The sequence below is a fragment of the Delphinus delphis genome, chromosome 13, assembly GCF_949987515.2.
Source record: "Delphinus delphis chromosome 13, mDelDel1.2, whole genome shotgun sequence".
Lineage (NCBI taxonomy): Eukaryota > Metazoa > Chordata > Mammalia > Artiodactyla > Delphinidae > Delphinus > Delphinus delphis.
This window is the reverse complement of record NC_082695.1, coordinates 25,683,637-25,710,058: the sequence shown is the minus strand read 5'-3', so window position 1 is coordinate 25,710,058 and position 26,422 is coordinate 25,683,637. Positions and strand designations below refer to the sequence as shown.

The following is a 26,422-nucleotide window of genomic DNA, read 5'->3' as shown; positions in this document are numbered from 1 at the left end:
ACACAATTGGAATTCCAGAAGGAAAGGTGGGCAGAAGAAATGGTTAAAGTAATAATGGCTGAGAATATTCCAAAATTAATGACAAAACAAATCGTGATTCCAGGAATCTCAGACAACACTGAATGGGATAAATACCCAAAAATCTCCATGCACGTATATCATATCCAAGCTGCAGAAAACCAAAGACCAAGAGGGTATCTTGAAAGAAGCCAGAATAAAACAAACAACAAACAAACAAACTCTCTTAACTATAGAGAAACAAGGATAGGAATCACAGCAGACTTCTTGTCAGAAGTCACACAAGCAAGGAGAGGACTGTAATATTTTAAATGCTTATATGGATCTAAATTTCTGATCTGTATCATTTTCCTTTTCTCTGAAGAATTCTTAAACGTTTTTTGCAAAGCAGATCTACCAGCAATAAACTCCTTTAGTTTTTGTCTAAGAAAGTCTTTCTTTTTTTTTTTTGGCCACACCACACAGCATGAGGGATTCTAGTTCCCTGACCAGGGATCAAACCTGTGCCCCCTGCAGGGGAAGTGTGGAGTCTTAACCGCTGGACTGCCAGGGAAGTCCCTATTTCTCCATTTTTGAAGGATAATTTCACTGGTACAAGAAACAAGGATTTTTTTTTTCTTTCAGTACAATGTTTAACAGGAGTGGTGAAAGGAGACATCCTCACCTTGTTCCTCATCTTGGGGAGGAAAGCATGCAGTTTCTCATTATCATGTGACCTGTAGGTTTTTTATAGATGCTTTTTAACAAGTTGAGCAAGTTCCCCTCTATTCCTAATTTGCTGAATTTTAATGATGAATGGGTGTTTGATTTTGTCAAATGTTTTTTCTGCATTTATTGATGTGCTCATATGAGTTTTCTTTAGCTTGTTGATGTGATGGCTCACGTCCACTGATTTCCAAGAATTGAACCAGCCTTGCATGCCTGGAATAAATCCATTTGGTCATGGCATATAATTCTTTTTATACATTATTGGATTCCATTTTCTAGTGTTTGGTTGAGCACTTCTGCATCTACATTCATAAAAGATACTGGTTTGTAGTTTCCTTTCTTGTAATGTCTTTATCTGGTTTTGGTATTAAGGTAATGATGGCCTCATAGAATGAGTTAGGTGTGTTCCCTCTGCTTCTATTTTCTGGAATAAACTTTAGAGAATCCATATAATTTCTTCCTTAAACCTGTGCCTGGTGCAGTTGTGGTCCTTGGTATTTACCTGAATGACTTGAAAACCTATGTCCACACAGAAACTTGCACACAAGTGTTTATAGCAACTTTATTATTGCCCCAAACTGGAAGCAACCAAGATGTCCTTCTGTAGGTGAACGGATAAACAAACTGGTCCATCCATACAGTGAACTTTGTTTGTTTGTTTTGCGGTACGTGGGCCTCTCACTGTTGTAGCCTCTCCCGTTGCAGAGCACAGGCTCCGGACACGCAGGCTCAGCAGCCATGGCTCACGGGCCCAGCCGCTCCATGGCATGTGGGATCTTCCCGGACCGGGGCATGAACCCGTGTCCCCTGCATCGGCAGGCGGACTCTCAACCACTGCGCCACCAGGGAAGCCCCATACAGTGAACTCTTCTTCAGTGATGAAAACGATGAGCTGTCATGAACTAGAATAGAATGGTTACCAGGGGCTAGGGGGTGGGGGGAATGGGGAGATGCTGGTCAAAGTGTGCAATTCTTTAGTTCTTCTTCAGTTCCGGTGGCAGGGCTGTCACGAAGGGGGGCTTGGCCTCCATCCTGGGGGGGCCTCAGCTCTCTGCTCCCTGCCTGTGGTCTCCAGCCTCCAGTTTGTTCTGACACTGGAGCCAGGACAGTGGGTGGGCTTGGAGGGAAGAACCAGGAAGGGCGTGGGGTCATGGGGCTGGAGCAGTAGGTGGGCAGTAAGGCAGACCCTCCACAGGAGGGGAGAGGTTTTGAGTAGGAGATTACCATGACCTGGGGATCTCATCCCCGAGGCTCGTGGCTGCTGTCCAAGTGGATAGAGGTGGGGATGTGGTGTCGAGGACCAGAGGGATGGGGGCAAGCTCCCTTGGGGGCCTGATACTGCTTCCAGAACCAGAAATGTACACCTGTTAATTCAAGGAAAAACAAAAGGCAAAGCCAAGCAGCAAAACACAAATGACAAGGAAGGTGTGGGGGGGAGGGGGGAAGCATCGGTGTGGAACCCACTGCAGATGCAGGACACACCCGCCCTCCTGAGTCCTGGGAGCCACCATCCCAATTTCACCAGTGGAGACCCCAAGGGCCTGAAGTACCTCAGCTACAGGGTCAGGCTTAGGCTTCCATCTCTTCCCACCCCTCCCCCACCAGGCTGCGCCCCTCCCCCCAGCAGGGACCAAAGTGGGCCTGGCCAACGGCTCAGCGGCCAGACAGCGGGAGCTCAGGGGACTAGGGGTGAGTCTGCCTGCCTTTTGGAGCCCCTGCTGCCTGTGGACCTGCGTCCTCTGAACCCAGGCGGGGCATCCCACCCTGATGGCCGCACGATTTTAAATCAAGCGGTGGGTGGGTGGGCTGAATACCCGCACCTGCAGCAGCCAGTGTGGGAAACTAGAGAATGCACATTACAGGTCATTCCAGGTCGGCGCCCTCGCTGGCCACCGTGGGGGATGGGGTCAGACCCCACAGTCACCCAGCTACGTGTCTCTGGCCAGGCCAGTCTAAGCCACCACATCTGAAAAAGGGCGAGACGAGCCTGTGATCCCTCCAAAACTCTTAGGCTCCAGGCTATTCTAAGACCTTGTTCCTTGTGGAGCGGCCGGGCCATCCCACGACCCAGTGGGCGGTCAGGGAGGGGCCCCGTGCCCAGCCTCCGTCTGGGAGACAGCAGACTAGGCGTCCTGTTTGCTTGGCCGTCATGACATCCATCATCTGCCTTTTTCGTCCTCCTGACTTCACCCACATGCTCTGTCTGCACTGTCTGCTACTTGTCTTTTCAGGGAATGTACCCTGGTGGCAGCACACACCCCCCGCCTGTTCTGAGCCCCCCTGTACCTCCTGGCCAGGGGAGGCCTCCTCTGACGGTCACCTCCTCCTCCTTGCAACCTGCTTGGCCCAGCGTTTCCTTCTGAACCAGCATGTTCACAGACGACGCAGCTGCCTCTGCAGACATGCCCTTGCCAGACGCTGCATCAACACTGGACACTTCATTCTCCATCCTTACAAGCTCTTCTTCCTTATCATCTATCCCCCCACTCCCTATTTGTACTTCTCAGTGGTCTTAACAATGTTTCCTGCCCTTTTTAAAATATATTTTGTTTTTATTAGAATACGATTGCTTTACAATGCTGTTTCTGCCACACAGCAAAGTGAATCAGCCACATGCATACACACATTCCCTCCCTCTTGGACCTCCCCCACCATCCCACCCAACTAGGCCATCACAGAGCACCAGGCCGAGCTTGTTTCCTGCACTTTTAAATCAGGAGGCTGATTTAAAAGTGAGGGAGTGAGGATGACCTGCAGGGTCTCCCTGATCTGCTCAGAAAAAGACAAAACTTTGCTTTCTGATAAAAATGACTCGTTTTCACATTCCTGTTGTCATCATTCAGATTTTAAATCCACACATCTTTGTGGACCTGCACAGACATGGTCATTATCGCACAGCTGGTAGACTCCGGTCCTCTGGGCCTCTTCTGGCTGAGAGGTCCCCCTTCCCTCCCAGGCCGGCAACTTCACGGATTTCCCGGCAGGCAGGGCCTGGCACCCAGTCCACTGCGAGCAGATCAGCCTTGAGGCCGGCAGAAGGTCTGCATGACCGGAGTCTTCCAGGGGTGGTCACAGCTCAAGGTGATGGGTCTCTCCCCTCCCCTCACTGTTGTCACCCCCCAAGGGTGACCTGGCGAGCCCCAGGAGCCTCATTTGCACAGGACCCGGGTATGACAGCATCAGATCCCCTCCTACCTTCCTGTACCTCCCGCCACGCATGCTCAGCAGTGGCAGGTGCCTGTGCAGCCTTGGTGGCCGTGGCTGTCACTCAGCCGTCTCTCCCAGGCCCCGTATCGTCCAGCCGTGGGTCACCGCTGATGACGTGGCCCCTCAGGTCAGCTCCACTGCAGGCCTCCTCGGATCTCCTCCTCCTCCTCACGACACCGTTCCCATTTCACCTGGACAGACATGTCGTGAGCACTGCCACCCCATCTAGAAGATGAGCTTTGTCCTCAGCCATCCTTGGCGCTGGACTCAAAGAAAGCGCCCCCATGGCCTGGGTCTGCCTGGACCCACACCCCCAGCCTCAGCCCTGCAGGTGGCCAAGCCCCCATGACACCAGGCCTCGCTCGGCTACTCCTCTGCAGACACCCCAGCTCCTCTCCCGCTCCCTCCCATCTCCACCTGCTCTGCAGTCACGGTCAGCCCTGGACACTCTGGTTCTGACTGAACACAGTGAACTGGGCCAGCCGAGATGCCATCTACAGTGCCAACCAGAATGGCTGCACTGCTGCTAAAGCCGGGGCTCACGATTAAAATGGGGAACGTAGGGTTATCAGACTCCTGTGTCCACTAACAGGAGGATCATTTGAATCGTCTAAAGGATTGGGACAACAGCAAAGCGTGTTCACCTCTCCAGGGAAAGCAAATGCAATACCAGTGCTTCAAACACCCCTCAGAAACTCCCAGTTCAGGTGGGATCCGCTCATTTGCCTGAAGAACGTTTGGGGCAGTTTTCCTCTCAGATGAACAGAAAATAGTTTGCTTAGCAGACACTCTCATGCTGCCTCACAACAAAACTTAAAGAAATAAAAAAACATTTAGGAAGATTTACCGCTTGCTTGGAGGTACTACGCTAGGCACTTGAAGTATCTGTATATAACCTTCACCGTGCTCAAGGCGAGTGTGCCAGCTCCACGGTGCAGCTGTGGGTCCGAGGCCCAGAGCCGAGCTCCTGCTGTCTCACCGTGGACACTGCTGGTATCTTTTCTCGTCAATAAGCCACTGCACGATGCCCAACAGTGACAGGAACCAAATGTCCAACAGTCCCTCCCGTGGTCATGATTTCTTGGTCTGAAAAGAGGCGGCCAGTGACACCTGCCCAGCAGCGGGGGTCGCTTAAGTTCAGGGAGATGAGAGGAGATGCGTGTGGCAATGCCTTCTCCCCCTACGGCCAAAGGTCTGAAGACCACTCTGGACAGACTAAGATTCCAGTGCCTCCAGAGCACCAGCTGACGGTACTACCGCCATGTTCTACGAGCAAAGTCAAACCAGAAGACGCACTTGCTTGGGAAATGTAATAAAGGACCAGGTGACTCCATATCTTCATGTATGAAATTCCAGTTAAACTAGACATGCACAGTACTATGTTATTTTGGTAACACGGACACAATTTAATGATTCTAATTTTTTTGTAGTTTTTGTTTTTTTACAAGTTAGGTGCCATAAACAGTCAAATAATCCATCTTTTAAAAAGTACGTTTACAACATCAAAAGAATTAAGATGAAATATAAACCTTTCTACTTACAATTTTTATACAGATTAACCAAATCACAAATACCACAAATAAATGTTAAGTTGTAACAATATAATGAATAAACATTCAGATTCTTAATAAAATCTTCCCTTAACATTTGTTTTTAGCTTACCATTATACTAAATAATCTATGCAGAGTTTTGGGGTACAATACCAAGAAGGCACCAACAGTACAAAGCAGGTAACAAAGCAGTTTCAGATCTTGAGTGCTCTACACGGATAAACAGCACAGAAAAGGCCACGAGCTTCAGGGAAGCTGGTGCAAGCCTACAGCATCCCTCTGGATTTCCCGTCTCTGACCCACGATGCCAAGCTGGCTGCAGTGAGGAAGACAGCGCTTCCTCTGCTGGGACATGCCTCTCATCTGTACTAGGAGGATCATATTTCAAACACCAGCACAACAATTTTAAAGCACAAATGCTTTAAAACATAAGCAAAAGGACTGCTCAGATTTTCAAAACCACTACATTTACAAAAATATTTCCCTTAAACTTGGGATTGCTCCAAAACATTGATTTACAAATATAAAAGTATCATGGAAGGACCCAAAGCATGTGTGCATATGTATGTGTATTAACATACTATTACCATACTATAGAAAAATTACCAATTTAAAATCTGTATTAACACGTAAGCAAATAAAGGTCAGTCTCCTCTGAATGGTCTGCGCATGACTGTTACTCGGCTTGTCATAGGCAGTACACCTGTCTGCCTCAGGGACAGCCACCGACTACTGTGGCCCCGCCACACCCGTCGCTGTGCATGCAGTAGCAGGAGTCACGTGAACACACCGCACACCAACGCAGTGATCTTCTACCCTCATGTCCACGGTCTGCGTGTCTCTACCAGCTTTGAAGGCTGTGTCTGCACAGTCCTCCTGAGTTCTCTCAAGTCCATCCTGCTGGCTTGCTAGGTATTTTGTTTCATACTAAGTGAAAGGACTGGAATGTTTCGACAGGAATTTTTTGCTTACATTTTAGACACCAAAAAAGCCATCAGTCTGAAACTTATCTGCGTGGAGCAGTAATGGAGGCATTCGGGATCACCAGCATGAATTTAGATGACCTAACCTGTACATTTTTAGAGATGAAATATCCAAATGATGAGTCTTTCACACCTAACAGCTAGTACTTTTCACAGGTACCTTGGTTAAGACAATTCCTGACCTGTTAAACCAAGTTTAGCATGATTAGTAAAAAGCACACAACCTGTGGCTACAGGGACTCTAGGATGCAGTTAGTGGTTTCATGCCCATCTGACTCCATGGTACCAGTGAGGGGGGGGGGGGAAAGAGTCTAGAGTCCCCAGGGATTAGTAACCAAGGCTATGGCTTTCTTTCTAGTTAGAGGACTGCAGGTTAACCTCATAATACTGCTAACATTCCATTTAAAAAGTACAAAGAAACAAGAGCAATAAAACTATCAATGCTCCTTTAAAAATGTATCGAGGAACAGTCAAATCTCTGTATCTTTTCAATGCTGTGTGGACCTTCACAAGGCAGCTCTGTGCATGGAGGTGAAAATCACGTATCTCAGGGCAAAAACCTAGATGTAGTTTTGATTTCTGAGGATGAGTCAGCCACCTGCTCTGGCCCGTGAGGTGTGAGCACCAGCACGCTGGGCTGGGGGGTGGGGGGTGGGGGGGTGGAGCCCTTTCCAGCACTCAACTGGGACACAGGCCGGCCCTCTTTAGAAAGAATCAGAGAATCCAACCTGAGACATTTGGGCTGCTTCATCAGAGCCTGACAGAACACTGTAGACCTATGATCTGAAGAAACGAACATGTCAGAATTGATTCTCTGCTGTGTGGAAGGAAAAAAGAACCCTCCAGAAATGCTTTCTAAATCACCTGACGTAAAGCTAAGTGTTCGGGCAGTGCCTGGTGGGAAGGGGAGGCCTGCAAGCCTCTCTGTTCTAAAGCACAGACTGAGCCTGACTGTCCATTTGGACCCGCTAATCCAGAGGAAATCAACACCGAATCTTAACATGAATATGAAGATAGAAGATGTACATTTATTTCCATGAATTACAAGTGCATTGCTGTTCATATTAGCAGGCAGTCTTTATATAACCCATTCTCCATTGCTGTCAAAAATCAAACAAGAAAAAAAGGACAGCTGAGAAATGAAAAGCTAAAAATAGAATTATTTTTCCTAAGTGATCTGCTGGATAGCATTTTCCGTGGAACACAACTCAGAGGTAACAATAGATTTTTTGTTTCAATCATAGGCATGTGGCACTTGGGACAGTCATCTCCGCACAGAAAGCTGTAACAGTCATGCGAGGGTACAGTAATTACTGAACAAGGCAGATTTCTCACCACACAGAGCAGTGGGGGAGTCAAGAGGAGGCACCGCACGGGGACAGAACACCGAGTCCACACCACAGGGTGCGGCGGCGGGAACAAACACTAGAGGGCTCAGGAGGGCAGGGGCTAGGGCTCCTTGCACGCAGGACCTAGTGCTAGCTGCTCCTGACGGCCTGAGCTCGGTGACATCAGAGACGTGAGCGAGCACTTGACGAAAGAACAGTGCTCCAGTCGTGAGCTCACGGAGGCTTTATTACAAACTGTTATATCGTAGGTTGAAAATGAACTTGAGATGCTGACATGCTGTAGGAGGAAAAGGAAGTGTACACTTTCTCATTGAAAGACGCAGTGTTCCTCTCCGCTAGACCCTCAGGCAACGAGCGTGGCTACAGCGCCCGTGGCACCTGTGCCCACTGGGCGTGGAGCTCAGCCCCACACCACCTGGGCAGCCTGCATGACCTCGCACACCTCTCACCAAATCCCGAGAGAAGCTGCCACTTTACGTCTTTTTGCATAAGTCTTGCAAACACCCAGAACTGTATATAACACATTTTGGCAAGTGCTGTGCCCCTGTAAATGGTACAGGTGGAACTGCCCGATGCAGGATTTCTTCCTTTTATTTAGAAAAAGGGCTGAATTTTCTAAAAGTTGGGCAAGCAGTACATATACCTTACATCTGCTAGAGATTAATATGACAAAAGGAGAGGTGCTGACGAGCACCCACAGGGTCCAGGGGCGGGAGCACGAGCTGCAGGGGCCCCGGCAGGGTGGGAGAGGAGTGCAAAGAGGGGCCGTCACTGCCTTAAAGTGCCCGAGGAGCGGCCACCCTCCCGGAAGGTGAGACGCAGTGACCGACGGTGAGGGCGGGGTCAGCAGGGCATCGGGAGGGAGGACTAGGGAGGGTGGAACCACTGCATCTTTCAAACCAGAAAGCGATTAGTGACTAAAGCAAGGTGAGCAGTAGGTGCCCTGAAGTACATACTGCCACAGGTCACCGGAGGGCGACACACACAGGGGTGCCAGGAACAGTTCTCTGGACTGAAGGAATTCTTTGAAAGCATAAAAGCCACAACTACCAGAAACTGCCCCTCCGAATGGCTCAAAGGAGTCAGGTGGACACGCCGAGACAGGCTGGAGACGGGCCTGGGGTCAGGAGCTGGGAGGAAGAACAGCGATGCCTGCGCGTGGCCCGTCCTCGGAGCCCGTGTCCTGTTGGGAAACAGACAGACCGACTGTGAGCTAAGGGTGAACCACGTGGGAAAAGCAGCAGCAGCAGTGCTAGGAAAACGGAATAGTGAAAAAGCAAAGGAAAAACACTCCTGCAGAAAAGGTCATCTCCCTCAGAACCACGTGGCACGAGTCACACCCGAGGCTCCTCAAGGGTGGGCTTGCCTCCACGCCCCCATCCCCGGGCACCTTTTCTCTCAGACGTTTCACAGAGGATGTTTCCAGAATACTCAGGGGGAGACACGCACGCTCGCTCACAGCCAGGCCGGCGTCAGTGTTCCCCAGATGCCATTAACCAACGGTCCAAACCAGAGTCTGAGAATCTTTGTAAACACATGTGTGAAGTGGAAAACGCTTCTGCCTCCTATTCTCAGCACGTCTCTCTCTCTGGATGAGCAGGTAGGTCAGAATCAACCACACAGGAGGCAGAAAGTGTTTTTTTTTTTAATGCTCAAGTTTTCTGTGACTAAGCACAACAAGCACAACCAAGTGCTGGTAGGAAGCGTGAAGCTGGTGGGCCTGGACCCTGGAAGTGCAGGAGGCGACCCAATGGCTGCTGTCCCGCCAGGCCCCCCTGGCCCTGCAGATGTCCGAGGATCCCTCAGGAGGCCCCTGAGGTCCCCCATCACTCTCCTAACATCTCTATTTTACTTGAGGAAATTATATTCTGGGTTAAATCCACTCCACCTGTTTCCAGACTAGCAGTTCTTGGCTGTGAGCACAGACGGCTGGGGGTGGGGCGTGGGTGGACGTGGGAATTCCCTCCACCCCGAGGACCATCCTGGGGAGGAGAAGCGCACGTTCTCTGTCTCACGACGAAGCCGCGTGGAGACAGCATGAGGGTAATCGAGTGTGTCAGGATGCGAGCAAAGCAGACCTTCCTTCCCCTGGAGAGGTGGCCTGTTAAACGCCCACCGGCAGGTGTCACCTGGCTCACAGGCACTGCCAGGTGGATAGTCCTTGTCTGCTGCTCGGGGAGACGAGCTCGGGGGACAAGACGTGACCTCCCCCTAGAGGCGTGCCACCATGAACTGCAGCCACACCTAGCAGCTGGCAGAAAACTAAAACTGCCCTAAATGCTTTTATCTTTAATGAAACCAAAGGGAAACAACAGATTAATGCCCCTAGTAATCAGTCCCCCACCACCCCCCGAGAAAGTCCAGCGACGGGCTGGAGAAGGAGGAAGAAAGGCAGGCACCACCTCCTCTCTCCCAGCTTCTCAGGGAAGCAGGTAAGGAGATGGTCTGTAAGGATGAGGCTGAGACCCAAGGCTGGAGGAATCGGAGACTTGTCACAATGTATTAACCACTTATACCTTTTTACCTTTCCAGTGAAAACATTTCTAAAATAGAGCTCTTTAAACAAAATATAATGAACATACTTTGACCCTTTACAATCACTCAGAGCCGCCACTAAGAACATCAGCGAGCAGGGGACACCTAGGGTCTCCTCTGGAGCGGTCCCTGCTGTCCCCTCCAGCAAAGCCCCCACAGCTGTATGAGCACGTTTCCCCGGCGGCCCCGTGTGTCACAGCACCAACACCTCCAGGGTCTCCTCTGTGCAGTTCCGCCCTCGCTGCAGACTGGGAACTCACACCCCGGTCCCTCCACCTCCCTGGGGAGCAAATCCAGGCGAAAAAAGATTTCTGAGTCTAAAGGACCTGGACTCTCTGCCTAGTTTTGCCACCGATGTATAATCTTGAGCAAAATGCTTAAACACACTCCTTCAGTTTCGTCAAGCGTAGACCTGGGCTGTGTGCTGACTTCAGAAAACGCTGCTGTGATCATCAAAAGGCAATGTCTGTGAAAGAACCTGGCCCAGAGCTTAACAACGCCCCCAACCCACCCTCCTCTGCACTCACTCTTCTATCCTAGATGACTAAATTATAAGTCAGTCTAGATGTTGGAAATTTCCTTTGAAATGCACAGAAAAAAACAAGATGGATTGATGGGCAGATGGAGGAATGCATGGACAGATACGTGAAAAGGCAAAGAAAGTATAATAAAACGTTAATCATAGGATCGGGGTGGTGGGAATATGGGTGTCTACTGTAAAACCCTCAACTTCTCAGAATAGGTAAAAATTGTCATTTAAAAAACGTTTGGGGAAAAAATCAGGCTACAAGCACATTCTGTGCCTTCTGTGTGCCTGGAGGAAGTGAACTAAACACAGAGCAACCCCCCTGCCACCGCCTCCACTGGTGACAGGCCCCAACCCTGGATACTCAGAGCTGGGGTGGGCCCCGGGTGGGCTTGGTCCCCGTGTGCTAATGGCCTCCAGTAGGCATCCAGTCAGCAGCCTTGTCCTGTGGCCCAGGACCCTAGTCACTGTCACGTTCCCCTGTGCCTGCTGCCTGACCAGCCACCCCACAAGTCCCTGCCGAGGTCCCGCCACCCAGACTGCCCAGTGTCAGATGCCCTGACACTTCAGGACCTGAGACCACCTGTGAGGAGAGGCGGGCCCCTCCCCACCAGCGGGGCGCCCCACCAGCGCTCTGCATCTTTGGGGTCGAACCCTCCCCTGGTGCAGCACCACAATGCTGGGCCTGACTCCCCGGGTCCTGCCATCAGGCTGCTAGAAAGCAAAGCCTGGGTCTTACCCATCCGTTCCCTCCTACCCGGCACTAAAGTACGTGACAGGGATTAAATGAACAATGACAAACTGATAGCTCCATCACCCCCAGATGTTCTACACCAAAGATGTGCATGATGGTCTGTGTCTTTCTCCCCTCTCAGGCCACGTGCTCCTCGGGGGCCACGTTCAGTCCTGTCTGTTCTGCTCACTGGGGTGAGCACACAGCATGTATGCCCTGAAACCAGAAGGCAGGGAAATCAGGGGCCATGAACACACAGGAAAGCAACCCATGGAAGGGACCATACAGAAAGTTGCTCAGCTCGACCTTCCAGGCCAGGGGTCAGTGGCCTAATTTGTAAAGAGCCAGCCAAAAGCTTATTCACCCAACGCAGCCAGGCTGACCTGGCACGGACACGGGGACGGAAGAGCAGGCCCCTGGCAGAGACAATCCCCCCACTGTGAACGCAGGCAGAGAGGCCAGGAAGGGGTGAAAACGGCTGGGTCCCAGGGGCCGCTTTCCTTCTGTTGGTGAATGACCGCACAGTGCCTTGTGTGCAACAAATTCTTCAAGAGATTGTCCTGATGTGAGGTGTGGACGGATGAACGCTTCCAACCCCACTGGACTGGCCTCTCTGTCCCCTGCGGCATCTCCCCTTCCTGCTCAGACACTTCCTGAAGGTTGGCTGCTAGGGGCACATGTGCTCGGGCTTGGAGTCTGGCCTCCAGTGTGTCCCAGCAAGGGCCTGCCAGTCCCCCTCCCTTGCTTGGTTAGGGAATCGGGGTCTTTTAGGCTCTGCTCCCCTCACTCCCCTGCAGTCACTGCTTCTCCCGACCACACCCCAGTCTGAGCCCCAGGTCTGGAAGCTCCTCTCCCACCCTCTCCTCTGCCCTGGTCCAGCCCTGGTGGCTCTGTGAGTAGGTGAGCTGATCGCATCTGCTTGTAGCCCCCCTTCCGCCCTTCCCTATCCCCTGATCTGAGCTCCGGGGCTGGGACCCTGCCTTAGCACCGCTGCCTGTCCTTGGCAGCTGCTTCTGGTGGGACTGCCAGTGGCAGGCACTGAGAGGAAAAGCCTTCCTTCTTCTGCCTCTAGTGACACATGGCTCTTCGGGAGGGGTGGTTCTGGGTTTCAGAGGTACTGGAGGGTGGTGGTGACTCAGGCCCCTGAGGTCCCTGGGTCAGTGGCAGTCGGGCTCCTGACCCTCCTCAGCAATGGTGATGCTCTAACAGCTGCAGTTCTGGCAGGGGCCCGGCACCCTCCGGGCCTGCTGACCAGACAGATGCTGGCTCACATCGCTTCCCCTCAGCCCCTGCAGACCCCCGTCTGCAGGAAGCCCCACCGCCCCGCTCTTGCTCTCCAGCCCTTCCACAGCCTCCTGACTGATCACACACCCTCTGTGTGAAATAGCTCAAGCAGCTTCTGATCTCAAGCCTGGACGCTGCCCAACACAGGCAACCTCAGACCAACCCTCAGCCTGACCCCAGTATGTGAAAATAAATAAAAAGGCCCAGGCAGGAGAGAATGGACTTAAGATCCAGCTGAGAATCCCCAATGCCCACTGCTGCAGAATCCCCCACTTCGTAACCCTGCCTGGAGCCCCCTCGGTCACCTGTCTGCAGACCCCACTGCCAGGCCATCCAGCTGCCCCGGGCTGGTCTGTCCAAAGCATTTCCCCAGCAGGTGCCTCAACCCTTGGTCATAATTCTTTATCTCACTGCTCATTTCTACAGAGTTCTAACACAACAAGCCCCACTCTCTCTCCCGTTCCGTATATTCTCTAAAATTGAGATCTGTGTTTCCTCTTTTTGAACACTTTTTACCTGTCTCCTCTGCTAGGATTTACTATATGGTTAAAGCTCCAGGTACCTGAGAAATTTAAGATCTGTATCCTGGCTGGAATCTAGCGGTCTCTTCAAAAATGAGTTCTTTGAGCTTTTCCTTGGGCAAGTCATCCAATTCCATGTCAAACTTGAATGGTGCTTCGGCGATGGGCTTGAAAAGAAAATAGAACGTTTAGACAAAAGTGGTTGCGGCTGAGGCAGTCATTCACTGCTCCACAGAAAGACCATAGCTCAGGCTTTCGAACTGAGATGGCAGGACTGGCACCTGTGATGAGCAGCCCTGTGCTGCACCCCAGTCACGGAAGTGCACCTCCCGAGAGCCCTGAACCAGTGAGAGGGAGCGTCCCCACATGATTCTCCAATGTCTTCAGGCACTGCATGCACATGGCAGCCACAGGAATCTGCTGTGATGGGAGGGCTGCTGCTGGTGGTAGTATGTGTATACAATCAAGACCCTCAATACTTGAATAAATGCATTTGATTACATACATTACGGTATCTTTATATGAAGAAGTAATACAGAGCCATTAAAAAGTGAAGCCGCAAGGAAGGTGAAAATCATGGCAAAATGCCCATATTTGTGTTAAACAGAATGAACTCTATTTTTAAAATTTAGATATAGAAATATAAGACTGAGAAGGAAACACTCCAAAATTTTAATAATGATAACCGCATAACAAGACTACAAAGTGATCTTTCTTGTATTTTTCTGCAAGTTTTTGCTTTTCTTTAGTATACTTTCTCTATAAATAACCAGAAATCTAATACTGTCTATTCATATCAAAAAACCTCCATGCATACTCAACGACAAAAGAGGTAGTCAGTTAATATTTTGATTTGTAAGCAACCCCCTCCAAACGAATGCAATGTTACAGAACCTGATGATGATACAGCTGTTACCAGGCACCCCAGACCTTATCCATGTCACCCTCACACCATGTATTAAGGGAAAGGAAACGTGCACCCCAAACTCTGCGCTAGGCCCTGGCCTCTTGAAAGGGGGAAAAGAGAAAAACAAGCAGCTCCTCTCCCTGAAGGAGGGCTCGACGTACGGGACCCTACACATGCCACCCTTCTAATCCGCCTGGCCCCCTTTGGGTGTGGGGTACCACCCCAGCCTGAAAGTAGGACGTGGGGCTTAGGAAACCGCCAGCTCACAGGGCAGTAAGAGCCCCAGGTCCCATGTTTTCAGCTGCTCCTCTGTTATGTACCACGGAGGTTGCGTCAACTGTTTCCGGGAAAGGCTGTGGAAGGGGAAGCTGACTGATATATGTTTGATTTCCTCTTTCTCTTTTTCATGTAACTGCTTTTCACTTTTGTAGTTAGTTCTTCCTTTCCTCTTCCATTTCCCCTTTAACACATTCCTCTTGGTTCTCCCTTTTTAAAAAACAGGAGTGTGAAGGCTTACTGTCTATGCATTTGAACCTCAACTAGAAAGATCCACATTTCTGGTTCCTACTGCACTTTCCTTCATTATCCTCCAGAGAACAAAGTTAAAAGTGAGTCCCCAGAGGAATCAAAGAGCCAAGGAACGGGGACTTTTGGACAGAAGATGCCCGACATGCAGCACCTTCACCTGCATGCCCGGTGTGCACTGGAGACTCGCGCACGCACCTCTGCGACCAGCATTCCTCATCACGACAGGCTCTCGTGTCTCTAGGGAGGCACACACGGAGGCAGACACGAAGCCACCAAGCTCTGGTGGGACTGTCCTGGCTGACCTGTCCCCTCCTCCCCTCCACCCTCAGGGTGGGCCCTGCAGTTCCATGTCTCTTCCTGCCACAGGCCATGATCACAGTCCTGGGATCCCTTTCCTGCCTGTGCTCCCCTCCCCTTCCATTTCCCCGGCCCCACCCGGTGCAGGGGACCTAAAGGAAGGGGTTTCAGGCTGTGGGGACAGCACTAGTCTCAGGCACATGATGGCAGGGCCACTCAGCCGGGGGGGTGCAGGCTCTCACCTCGTCACTTGGGTCGTAGTACTGCTCCAGGTACGGGTGGGCCAGAGCCTGTTCCACCTCAATCCTCTTATGAGGGTTGAACGTCAACATCTTGTCCAGTAAATCCAGAGCTACAAAGAGAAAGGTTTTGAAGAGGTGAGAAGCCAAAGAAAAAGTCAATGAAATACTCTCTCGTCTTCCTGTTTAAGTCCACTGACCCACAAGACAACCGAGCTAAAGGAGCCCCCACCACCCAGGGGTGCCTGTTCCATCTCTGAGCTTGAGTCTGAGCACCTGTTAGTAGAGACCCAGACTCAGGAAGGTGATATGCTCAGCAAAGGCTCCACATAGTGGCCAGGATTCAAGCCCAAGTCTGCCCCCAAAACCTGGCCTTGTCCTAAATCACAGCTCTGCTCGCAGGGTCAAAAGCAGAGGTTTTATGTATGTACCGCTCTTAAGTCAACTCCAAAGTCAGTTCTGCAATGGTCACTGCCTCCCATGTGGTTTCAGCCTCCTCCTTCCAGGTCCTGGCTGAGAGGCATGTATAAAGCACAGGCCCCCTGGCCTGCTCTGCAGCCTGGCGTCTTTCTCCAAGGCCCCAAACTACAAGTATTCTCTCGACCTGGCCGGCAGTTCAGCCCTGACCACCTTTTTCATGCCGACAATGCAGCAAGGCAGCAAGTGCAGGGCCAACAGGAACAAGCCGGAGGCGGTGGCCAATGAGCAGCCTGCCCTGGGGCCTCTACAGAGTATCTAGGCACAACCTCAGGCCGCGAGGACAGCCAAGGGGCACGGCTGACAGTGGCTGGGACCAGGGTTAAGGGTCATGTGACAAAATACTTCCTGTATTTAGTGTCAGAAGTAGGTTTCAATGAGGGAGAATACATGCTAGAAAAGACATCACTGTTCTGGTAAAGAGGTAACAAAGAGGGCTTCTTTTAAAACTATCTCCTTTTATTTAACAATGCTCAGACCAGTGGTGCTCACGGCCCTGAGACACCCCTGAGAAATCCAAGGGCTCCAAGAAATAAATCTAACAACTACTAGGTAGGGCTTCCATGGTGGCGCAGTGGTTGAGAGTCTGCCTGCCGATGCAGGGGACACGGGTTCGTGCCCCGCTCTGGGAAGATCCCACATGCCGCGGAGCGGCTGGGCCCGTGAGCCATGGCCGCTGAGCCTGAGCGTCCGGAGCCTGTGCTCCGCAACGGGAGAGGCCGCAACAGTGAGAGGCCGCAACAGTGAGAGGCCCGCGTACCGCAAAAAAAAACCTACCAGGTAATTATTAGGAACACACATTTTTAGAAAATGTATTGACACTAACAAAAACAAAAGCACTGGCATCTACTTAATGAAGCCTTGTTACTCACGGTGATAGTTTCTTATTAGGTTATCAACCTCGTCCATCTGCAAATGAGCACCCGACTCTAAGCTCTAGGATAAAGAACGGTGATGGAAAATCACTGTAGTCACTAGGAAATGTGCTCCCCGATGGAGAGCAGCTGGCAGCTGGCCAGGAAGTCGCCAGGAGAGAGCGAGTGGGCGGAGTGCCCCACTGCCCGAAGTTGTGGCCCCCACGTGCACATCCCTGCACACCACCCCTACTCACCTTCAATCAGGAGATCATCGATGTGGTACACTGTGTGATGGACATAAGAAATTCCACACAACAAAGGACTTTTTTCATGTCCATAAAGTGAAGTGTGAAAAACAGTACGTTTTTTTTAAAGCCCACATAATGAATTTCTACAAATAGTACATTTTCAAACTGGTAGATGGGCGAACACACCTGCTGGGCCTCAGAGCCCTACCATACCTAACACAGGCACTAAAACCGACCTCAATTCCCGCTCCCGCCCCCCTCCCCTAGAGCTCACAGACATTTCCCCAAGGAATGCCTTGAGATCAGATAACCTCCATCCATGTCAGGAGAAGCCGAGGGCCCAGCCACAGTCAAGAGTCTAACAGCATTATTTTTAAATTCCAAGTCTTGTTGATATTAAGGAGGGATGCACTCCAAGGCAACTGGATGCTCTGCAGCTGACACACTCCTAAAACAGACCTTTCAGTTCCTTCAAGTTCAATCCTAGGCAACACTTTCAAAAGAAAAGAGCTTTTTAAATTTTTTTTTTCTACTTGAAAACTGACTGGCTCTCCAGCCTCTTTTGACTGCAGCGCTATTTCTGCACTGCTTGCAGCTACAGGAGGGGAGGGGGGGAGATGGGAAGCAGCTGGCAGGTGCTGCTCCCACAGTCAGAGAGCCCGGCCTCCCTCCTCCCACATGCTCAGCATCCCGCTGGCACCACTCCGACGTATGAATCACACTGGCTGTGCATAGGATGCAGATTTTATTTTCCCTAAAAGACTGAAGCCCCTTCAAGGCCAGGATGACATCTGACCACGATCCTGACTCTCCCTGGTGGCGGCCATGAGCCCACACCTCCCGTCTAACTCCGGGGGGTGTGCAGCAACATGACCCCACCCTTCCGGCTCATCAGTCACTTCTCCTTCCAGGTCCTGGGGCGGGTCACCCGGCTGGCAGCACTGCTCTGGGGCCGTCTCACCTACCCAGCAACACTCTGATCCCAGATTAAGGTTGCCATCTGTCATTTCCATCCTCAGCTCGAATTTCTGAGCAGAGGCAGAGAAAAAGCCCACCTGTGCAGACTGTGCCACCGCAACAGTGCTTCTCAAACTTTCTGATCTCAGAGCCCTACTCTTGAAAACTGAGGATCAATTATTAAAAAGCAGCGAATTCAACTCACAATTCAAACAACTGCACAGCACCATCCTTTGAGGAAACCACTGCACTCAGTACGTGGCAGATGTGTTCTGCGTGCACTTATCCCGCGCTGTCACATGGAACACTAAAAAGACTGGCACAAAGGACAGGACACAACAAAGCGACTTCTCTGTGCTGCTTAACCAAAGGCACCTCACACGCAGCTGCCCTGGTTTTAGCTGGGAGGCTGGCACTGCCGCCTCGCCCTGCACTGAGCACAGATGGCAGCACAAGGGACAGGGTGCAGGATGCCTCAGTGTCATCATGAAAGGAGTTTTCACCTCACCAACCCCCTGGAAGGATCTTGGGGACCTTAGAGGTCTAAGGAGCATACTACCAAGAACTGCTGAGCCACAAAAACTCAAGATCTTTAATCTTATCATGGTCCCCAAGAGCTCGGGGAAAGCCCTGGTCAGCCCTTCTCTACTCACATGGGTGGATCATGCCCTTCCTGCCCACCGGCCCTCATTCCTCTCAGCACAACTTTCTGAGAAAATCAATATCCCCAGGGGTGACCTTCCTGGGCATTCCTCCACCAGATCCACATGCATCCTTCTGTTCAAAGAGGAGACCCTCTCCCCACCCAAAGCCGATCCTCCCTGCTGCCCTCACCTGGCCCAGTCCTTTCTGTCTCCATGTTCCCATTCCTCTTATGTGGTCACCCATGACCTGAACTGGAGGCCTCTATGCCATGTGGAGGTGCTGAACTCGGCCACATTCTCACAAGGCATTATCTGTGTCCATCTCCTCTACAGGTTGCGAGAATCCCCATCCCTCCTGCACTGCCCAGGGAAGATTCTTGTCCAGTTCCTTACACATCTCACTCTTCACCTCCCCAGCCTCTTCCAGGATTTCAAATGCCATCTGTTAAAAAACTCCTAAATCTACTGTCAGCTCAGGACTCTCACTCTCTGTATACAGAGACTCTCTGTAGGTAATGAAATAGAATACAGCTTATCCCATTGAGAACATATATATGTATATGCATTTACAGGAGCAGTAATAAAGTCTGGAGGCTTTTCAAATACCAGGTTATCTGAGAAATGGACACAGACTTCTCACAAGAACGGCATTTTTTAAAATTTCAAAAAATAGGGGAATTCCCTGGCAGTCCAGTGGTTAATACTCCGCTCTTCCACTGCAGGAGATACCAGTTTGACCCCTGGTCGGGGAACTAAAATCCCGCATGCTGCATGGCATGGCCAAAAAAAACCCCCAAAAACTAAAAAACGAAAAACAAAAGTGGGACCAAGAGAACAGAATTCCTCATCTTTCTTTACGCGCTGACAGCCGTCTGCTGGCTTTGCGCACCTGACCTCTAACCACACGGAGCTGCACTTGCCATGGGGGAGCTCTCAGGATTGCCCGTGGGAGCGGTGACACCAGCTCGGCCACATTCACCAGGTTCTCTTGGCCACGGTGACTGTCAAGGGTGTGGACACAGAGGCAGTGAGTGTCAGCCCCACACTTGGGCTAAAACTATCAGGAAACAGGTCAGCGTGAGCCTGGAGATGCTGGTGGCCATCGTGTCACCATGAGAAAAGAGGCTGGTTAACAAGAAAGATGGAACAGAGGAAGGCAATGCTGAATGACAAAGTCCAGATTGTGGCCAAAGGAGCTACGCCTGGAATCAAAGCCCGGCTGGGCCTGTCGGTTCCGAGAGCCGGTGAAGTCCTTCTTCAGGCCAAGGCCAGTCCCAGTGGGTTCTCATGAAGTGGACAGAGAAGGCCTCAAAGAGCCGACCCTCCAGTCTGTGATGACTCACCCCACGCCCACAGCCCCATTGCTCAGTGGGAACCACTGCTCATCTCTGGACACATTTTGTAGAATTTCCCTGTGCATCTTCTTTCACACAGTTAAGATCATATTATACATAACAAAGGCTGTGTTATCTCCTCAGTCAACTCTGCTCATTAGTATTTTCCCATGCTACAAAAACTTTGTAAAAATCACTTTTAGGGACTTGATATAATATTCCTTTGAGTAGATGTATCAGTTGACTCTGATCCATGAACAATGAACAGTTAGCGCTGAGGTTGTTTCTAACAATTTTTTAAAAAATTTATTTATTTATTCTTGGCTGCGTTGGGTCTTCATTGTTCCGTGTGGGCTTCTCACTGTGGTGGCTTCTCTTGTTGTGGAGCACAGGCTCTAGGCCTGTGGGCTTCAGTACTTGTGGCACGCAGGCTCAGTAGTTGTGGCTCGCAGGCTCTAGAGCATAGGCTCAGTAGTTTTGACGCACAGGCGTAGCTGCTCCGCGGCATGTGGGATCTTCCCGGAGCAGGGCTCGAACTCGTGTCTTCTGCATTGGCAGGCAGATTCGTAACCACTGTGCCACCAGGGAAGCCGTTTCTAACAATTTAACACGGCCCAGACTAAACTCGCAACTGCTAACTCCCGACTGGCTCCTCCCACAGTGACCCTCGGCTCAGTACCTCTTCGTGGAAGTTGTGTGTTCTTGTCCTTTGGCTCATGTATTTTATCCACTGATGTCTTAGAGTTCTCTCTGCTCTTTAAACACTAATAACATTAACGAGAAGTCTAACATTAAGAACTACTGCTCTTAACCCTGCCTAATATTCTTAGCTCTCAACCTTCCCAATTATCCTATGAGGTAGGTAAAACTTGCCCCAATTTTGAGATGAGGAAAATGTGAAAAAGTGAGGTCACAAGTCTGCACTCAGGAGGCCAATTGTAGAGCACAGGACCTAACCACCATGTGTGTGGCCATCAACAAAACAGGACAGGGATTCTTTAGATGTTATTCAATCTAGAACAAATTATACCTATTTGTCCACACCTGGTCTAATCTAGTTTAAATTTTAAACTTTTAAATCTACTACCTTTCATTTATGTTTGTCTTTTTTTTTTTAATTAATTAATTTATTTTTGGTTGCGTTGGGTCTTTGTTGCCGCGCACGGGCTTTCTCTAGTTGTGGCGAGTGTGGGGCTACTCTTCATTGCGGTGCGCAGGCTTCTCCTTGCGGTGGCTTCTCTTGTTGCGGAACACGGGTTCTAGGTGCGTGGGCTTCAGTAGTTGCAGCATGCAGGTTCTAGAGTGCAGCCTCAGTAGTTGTAGCACACAGGCTTAATTGCTCCGCAGCATGTGGGATCTTCCCAGACCAGGGATTGAACCCGCGTCCCCTGCACTGGCAGGCAGATTCTCATCCACTGCGCCACCTTGGTTTGTTTTTAAAGCTTAGGAAGATATTCTTCCCCCACGCAGAGATCAGAAAAATACTGAATGCTCTAAATATCGCTAGTTTTTAATAGTATGATTTTTTTAAAAGTATTTGCTCATCAATTGTTTTGGAATTCACTTTGATGTGTGAATAGTGATTTAAATTGGTTTTCTTCCAAACAGCTATTCAACTAGCCCAGTACCATCTGCTGAAGAATAATCATTTCTTCCCCCTCACAGGAGTAATTTTGGAGAGAATCCTAAGCTAGCTTCCTTTGAAGAAAAATCTACAATACTACTGGTTCAAGGGACTCAGCAGTCAGAAATTTCCAACAAACATGTGAAAAAATATTCAACCTCACTCTTAATTAAAGAAAAACAAATTAAAATGTCACTTCCCCCCCATTTGGTTGGCAAACCCAAAAGTGCAATACCCAGAATTGCTGGAACAAAAGACATGTGACAGAATTGCCAAGCTGCCTTTCAGAGAGACTCCACAGATTCACACTCCACCAGCTGCCTCTGAGAAGATCCCCTGCCTTGACCACACAGTGGATTATCAAACTCTGTGATTCTTGCTACTGTGATGAGTGGGAAAAAAATGGAATTACTGACCTTTCAATGTTCATATCTCATATAATAAATAACAATGAGTCCCTTTTCCTATATTTAAGAGACATTTACATTTCCTTTTCTGTGAACTATTTGAGTTCACTTGGGTTTTCCCATAAGATCTTATGGAAAAATGTGAACAAACATTTTGGCCAACCCAATACTATTGACCAGACTTAAAAGCGCCAGTGTTTCAGCTTGAAAGTTTTAATTTCTTGAGATCCCCGAGGTCTTCCATTCATTTCTTCCTGTTATTTTCATGCAAATCTAGACTATTAGCTACCTGCATGCAGGTTCTTAAATCTGTCTTATTGCTGTTCTATGTCCAGGGCCTTAGAACAGACACCCATCTATTTATTAAATGAATACATTTACCAATGCTGTACTAAGAAACCAGAAGCAACCTGGTGGCATATAAATATGGCCCCCATTTCTTTGCAGCTCCTCCCATGAAGGGGTGGATTCATTTCTCCCCCTCTTGAGTCGGGCCTGACCTTGTGATGTGCTCTGACCAACGGACTGTGGCAGAAATGTCCATTTCTGAGACCCAGCCAGGAGAGACCTTGCAGCTCCTGCTCTGGTTCTTTTGGAATGCTGTTGCCAGCATGAGAAACCCAGTCTGGTCCACTGCAGGACGAGAGCCAACAGGGTGCTAGGTGCTGTGAGGCACCCTTAGGCCATGCAGCATGAGGCGAGCCGAGCAGACCCGCCCAGCTGCACCAAGCCCCGTGGGCTTTGGAACAAATATGTGCTGGTCGGGTTTTTAAAATTTTTGATAATAAGGGTCAATTTTAGTAAGATCCTCTTCTATATCTTATTTCACAAGGTGCCACATTAACCTAGTTTTGGTTTGGTTTGGTTTGACTGAACTGTTTCTAAGTTTCAGGTGTGCAGCATCATATGGGGTGATCTGAAGGCCCGGGGTTGTGGAGAGGTTTGTTGCACAGCAACAGATAACTGATGTAAATGTCAATGTCCAACATGAGGTTGTGAAAGACACTACAGGCCACCCACAAGGGAATGTTATGTACCCATTCTTTATTACAGAGACATAGAAAGGACCCAAGATATATAAATGAAAAACTTTGTCTTGAGATCTCAGAACCTAGTCCTACCAAAACCAGTAGTATATACATTCACACAACCCTGTGATGCAGGTACTAATATTTTATAAATGGGAAAACAGAGGCCCAGAGAGGTTAAGTAGTTCGTCCAAAGGATGCTCAGCTGGTAAGCGGCTGGGCTGTGGACTGAACCAGGGAGGTCTGGCTGTAAAGCCTGTGCTCTGGACACATGATATTTTATGCCCATTTCAGCACTAAACTCCATCTTTCCACTTGATTCTATGTATAGTTCTTCCCCGCTTTTTCATTATATTCACCCAATACCTACAATTCAAATTTAACTGGATTTTAGTGGGGTTAATTATTACCTGAACGAACCAATCTCAAAGTTCATGACCTTAACCTAAGGAAAATAAGCTAAAAAACCCTCAAATAATTTGATGCAAATTATGACTAACTAGAGAAAAGAATGAGGAAACAAACAGGAGAAAAGCCTAAGAGTTCTGTTTCTTGTAAGGTCTTAATTATACAGTTTTGTTATGTACACACCTCTTAAAAAAGGCAACTCAGGAAATCAGATCTAGGTAACATGCTTGGGATGGACGATACAGCACACAAGCCAATCTAATCAGCAACATGTGCAAGGCATGGGAAATTCTAATTTTGAAAATTCTGCAACTAGAATACATTATATAACTATAACTAAATAGGTAGAAGCTGTGCACACTTTGGTAGAGCAAACATTAAAGGTTATTTTGGGATTCTGATAATTAAGACTATTTCTTATTCTCTGACTTATTTTTTCTATATGTCCAAACTGTCTACCATAATCATACACTACCTTTATATCAGAGAGTTTAAAAGACAGTTCCTCTTATATCCAAAAGAAATTCAATTTTAAACCAAGTGCTTCTGAAACTTGGCTCAGGTCAACACATAAAACAAATTTAACATCTAAGTAAATCGTTGTTAACGTTAAAAAATACACACATATGTACACACACACACATACATATGCATACACACATATTAGAAAAAGCTAAAATTCAGTCAACAGCAGACTGGATGTAAATATTGTAATATCACTGCACCAACATGTCAGCAAGCTGTTCTTGGGTTCCCTCCTCTGACCTCTTCCTTCCACTCTAAGGACTCCTGTGATGACAACAGGCTCACCTGGACAACCCATGCTAATTTCCCCACCTTAAAGTTAGCTGATGAGTAATCTTACTCCTCTCTGTCATGTAACCTAACATGGATTCAGTTTCCGGGAATTAGGACACGGACATCTTTGGGCATGGGGTCATTATTCTGCCTACCACACTTTTATGACAGCATAAAGGTAAAAAAAAATAGCTGCCTAATATATTTAACAGGTACATGTTAAGCAGGAATGAAGGATAATATAATTATTAAACAAAATTAACTTATAAGATATCAAAGACTGGGGCTTCCCTGGTGGCGCAGTGGTTGAGAGTCCACCTGCCAATGCAGGGGACACGGGTTCGTGCCCCGGTCCGGGAAGATCCCACATGCCGCGGAGCGGCTGGGCCCGTGAGCCATGGCCGCTGGGCCTGCGCTCTGCAACGGGAGAGGCCACAACAGTGAGAGGCCCGCATACTGCAAAAAATAAAATAAAATAAATTAAAAAGAGGGGCTTCCCTGGTGGCACAGTGGTTGAGAGTCCGCCTGCTGATGTAGGGGACACGGGTTCGTGCCCCAGTCCGGGAAGATCCCACATGCCGTAGAGCGGCTGGGCCCGTGAGCCATGGCCACTGGGCCTGCACGTCCGGAGCCTATGCTCTGCAACGGGAGAGGCCACAGCAATGAGAGGCCCGCGTACCGCAAAACAAACAAACAAAAAAACAAAACAAAACAAAAAAGATATCAAAGACTAAAATCGAATGTATGACCTTTCTCTGTTATGGAACATGCTCTTGGAACATATCTAAGATATCTTCACCCAACCTAAGGCCATGAAGATTCTATCCTGGTTTTTTCTCAAAGCTTAATAGCTTTACTCCTTCTATTTAGGTCCATGTTACTTATTTTTTGCACACAAATGTCTAATTGTTCCAGCATCATTTGCTGAGGAGACTGCCATAGGCACCAGTACAGATAAATCTAAATCTGAAATGCATTCTGCTGACTGGAAGAATCCAGACATAAAAGGCTACATATTACATAATTGCAATTCTATGACATTCTGGAAAAGGTAAAGCCATAGGGACAGGAACCAGATCAGATGTTGATTGCCAGGGACTAGGCGAGGGAACTGACTACGAAGGGGCACAAAGCAACTTTTCGGGACAATGGGAATGCTCCAAAACTTGACTGTGGTGAAGTTACAGGACTGCATATGTTTGTTAAAATTCAAAGACTTGCACAACTAGAAAGGGTGAATTTTACTGTATGTGAATTATTCTGTGATAAACCTGACTTTCAAAATGATCAAATGACAAGATGACCTTAAAAAATTGAACTTAATCCAAGTTAAAAAGTAGCAAAGAAACTAAAACGTGGAAAACTAAACAGTCACCTCCAGACTCCCTTACCCTATGGCTACCGCTCCTAAATAAGAGGGAAGAAAGCAATGAAGAGTGAGCACCAAATAAGGCATTATCCAACAGCCACAGACTAGTGACCTACTGCTTTAATGAATAAGACAAAGAAACAAATAAAAGCTAAGCCTAAGAAAAATAATCAATGAAATCACATTTACCTTTGGAGTCAGCATTTGGGAACAGCCTGTTCCATGGCACCTTATTTTTGTGCGGAAGAGAAAGCAAATAGTTCCTAGCTTTTAAATTTATTATACAATTCAGGTCTTCCTGGGATGGGGATCCAAGAATACCTATCAGATAAAATAATCAGCTGTTAATTATCAAGACCAAGGTAAACCAACTGCATACCATCAGCAGTGGGGCAGAATGGGCACTGACATTCAATGTCTTCTCACTACCTCCCAATGCTTTTTACAAAGTCCTTAATGTTTTAAATCAAGGAAGATTTAAAAAAAGCTCATGTCCATCACAGGCTGAAGAGTTGCTGGAACTCTTCTTAATTTCCTGAGGGTACTCTGATGTACACAGTGGGTCCCCAGAATGCTCACGAACCTTACCCAGAATGTGGTTCAGCTGGTCGAGGTAATGCTTCCCCGGGAAGATGGGCCTGTTGGAGAGCATCTCTGCCAGGATGCAGCCTACAGACCAAATATCAATGGACTTGGTGTAGCCCTGCAGTGGAAAGGAGAAAAGATGGAGAATGACCTCTGCTGTTCCATGACACAACGAGACCTTTCTGCATGACAGACACAGGGCTGCTGGAGTGTCAGCTTCTCCTCTGGCTCTATAATTCAGAAATAAGGGACCATGGAGAGACAAATATCATTTGACTTTCTTATAAGACACTAAACAAC

The 26,422-nt window shown here is 48.9% G+C and overlaps 1 protein-coding gene across 4 annotated transcripts in view; it reads right to left on the bottom strand.

The window, feature by feature from the left end:
• Positions 1 to 5,315: 5,315 nt before the first annotated feature.
• Positions 5,316 to 26,422, bottom strand: part of MAPK1 (mitogen-activated protein kinase 1) — a 95,503-nt gene continuing 74,396 nt past the window's right edge. For all 4 annotated transcript variants that reach the window (XM_060028484.1, XM_060028485.1, XM_060028486.1 and 1 more), the window contains 5 exons: positions 26,126 to 26,240; positions 25,727 to 25,858; positions 15,390 to 15,499; positions 13,457 to 13,582; positions 5,316 to 8,999 (listed from right to left, as the gene is read on the bottom strand). In XM_060028484.1, the coding sequence (XP_059884467.1) occupies positions 13,466 to 13,582; positions 15,390 to 15,499; positions 25,727 to 25,858; positions 26,126 to 26,240 (474 nt within the window). In that variant the 3' untranslated portion in view covers positions 5,316 to 8,999; positions 13,457 to 13,465. The remainder of the gene's footprint in view (positions 9,000 to 13,456; positions 13,583 to 15,389; positions 15,500 to 25,726; positions 25,859 to 26,125; positions 26,241 to 26,422) is intronic.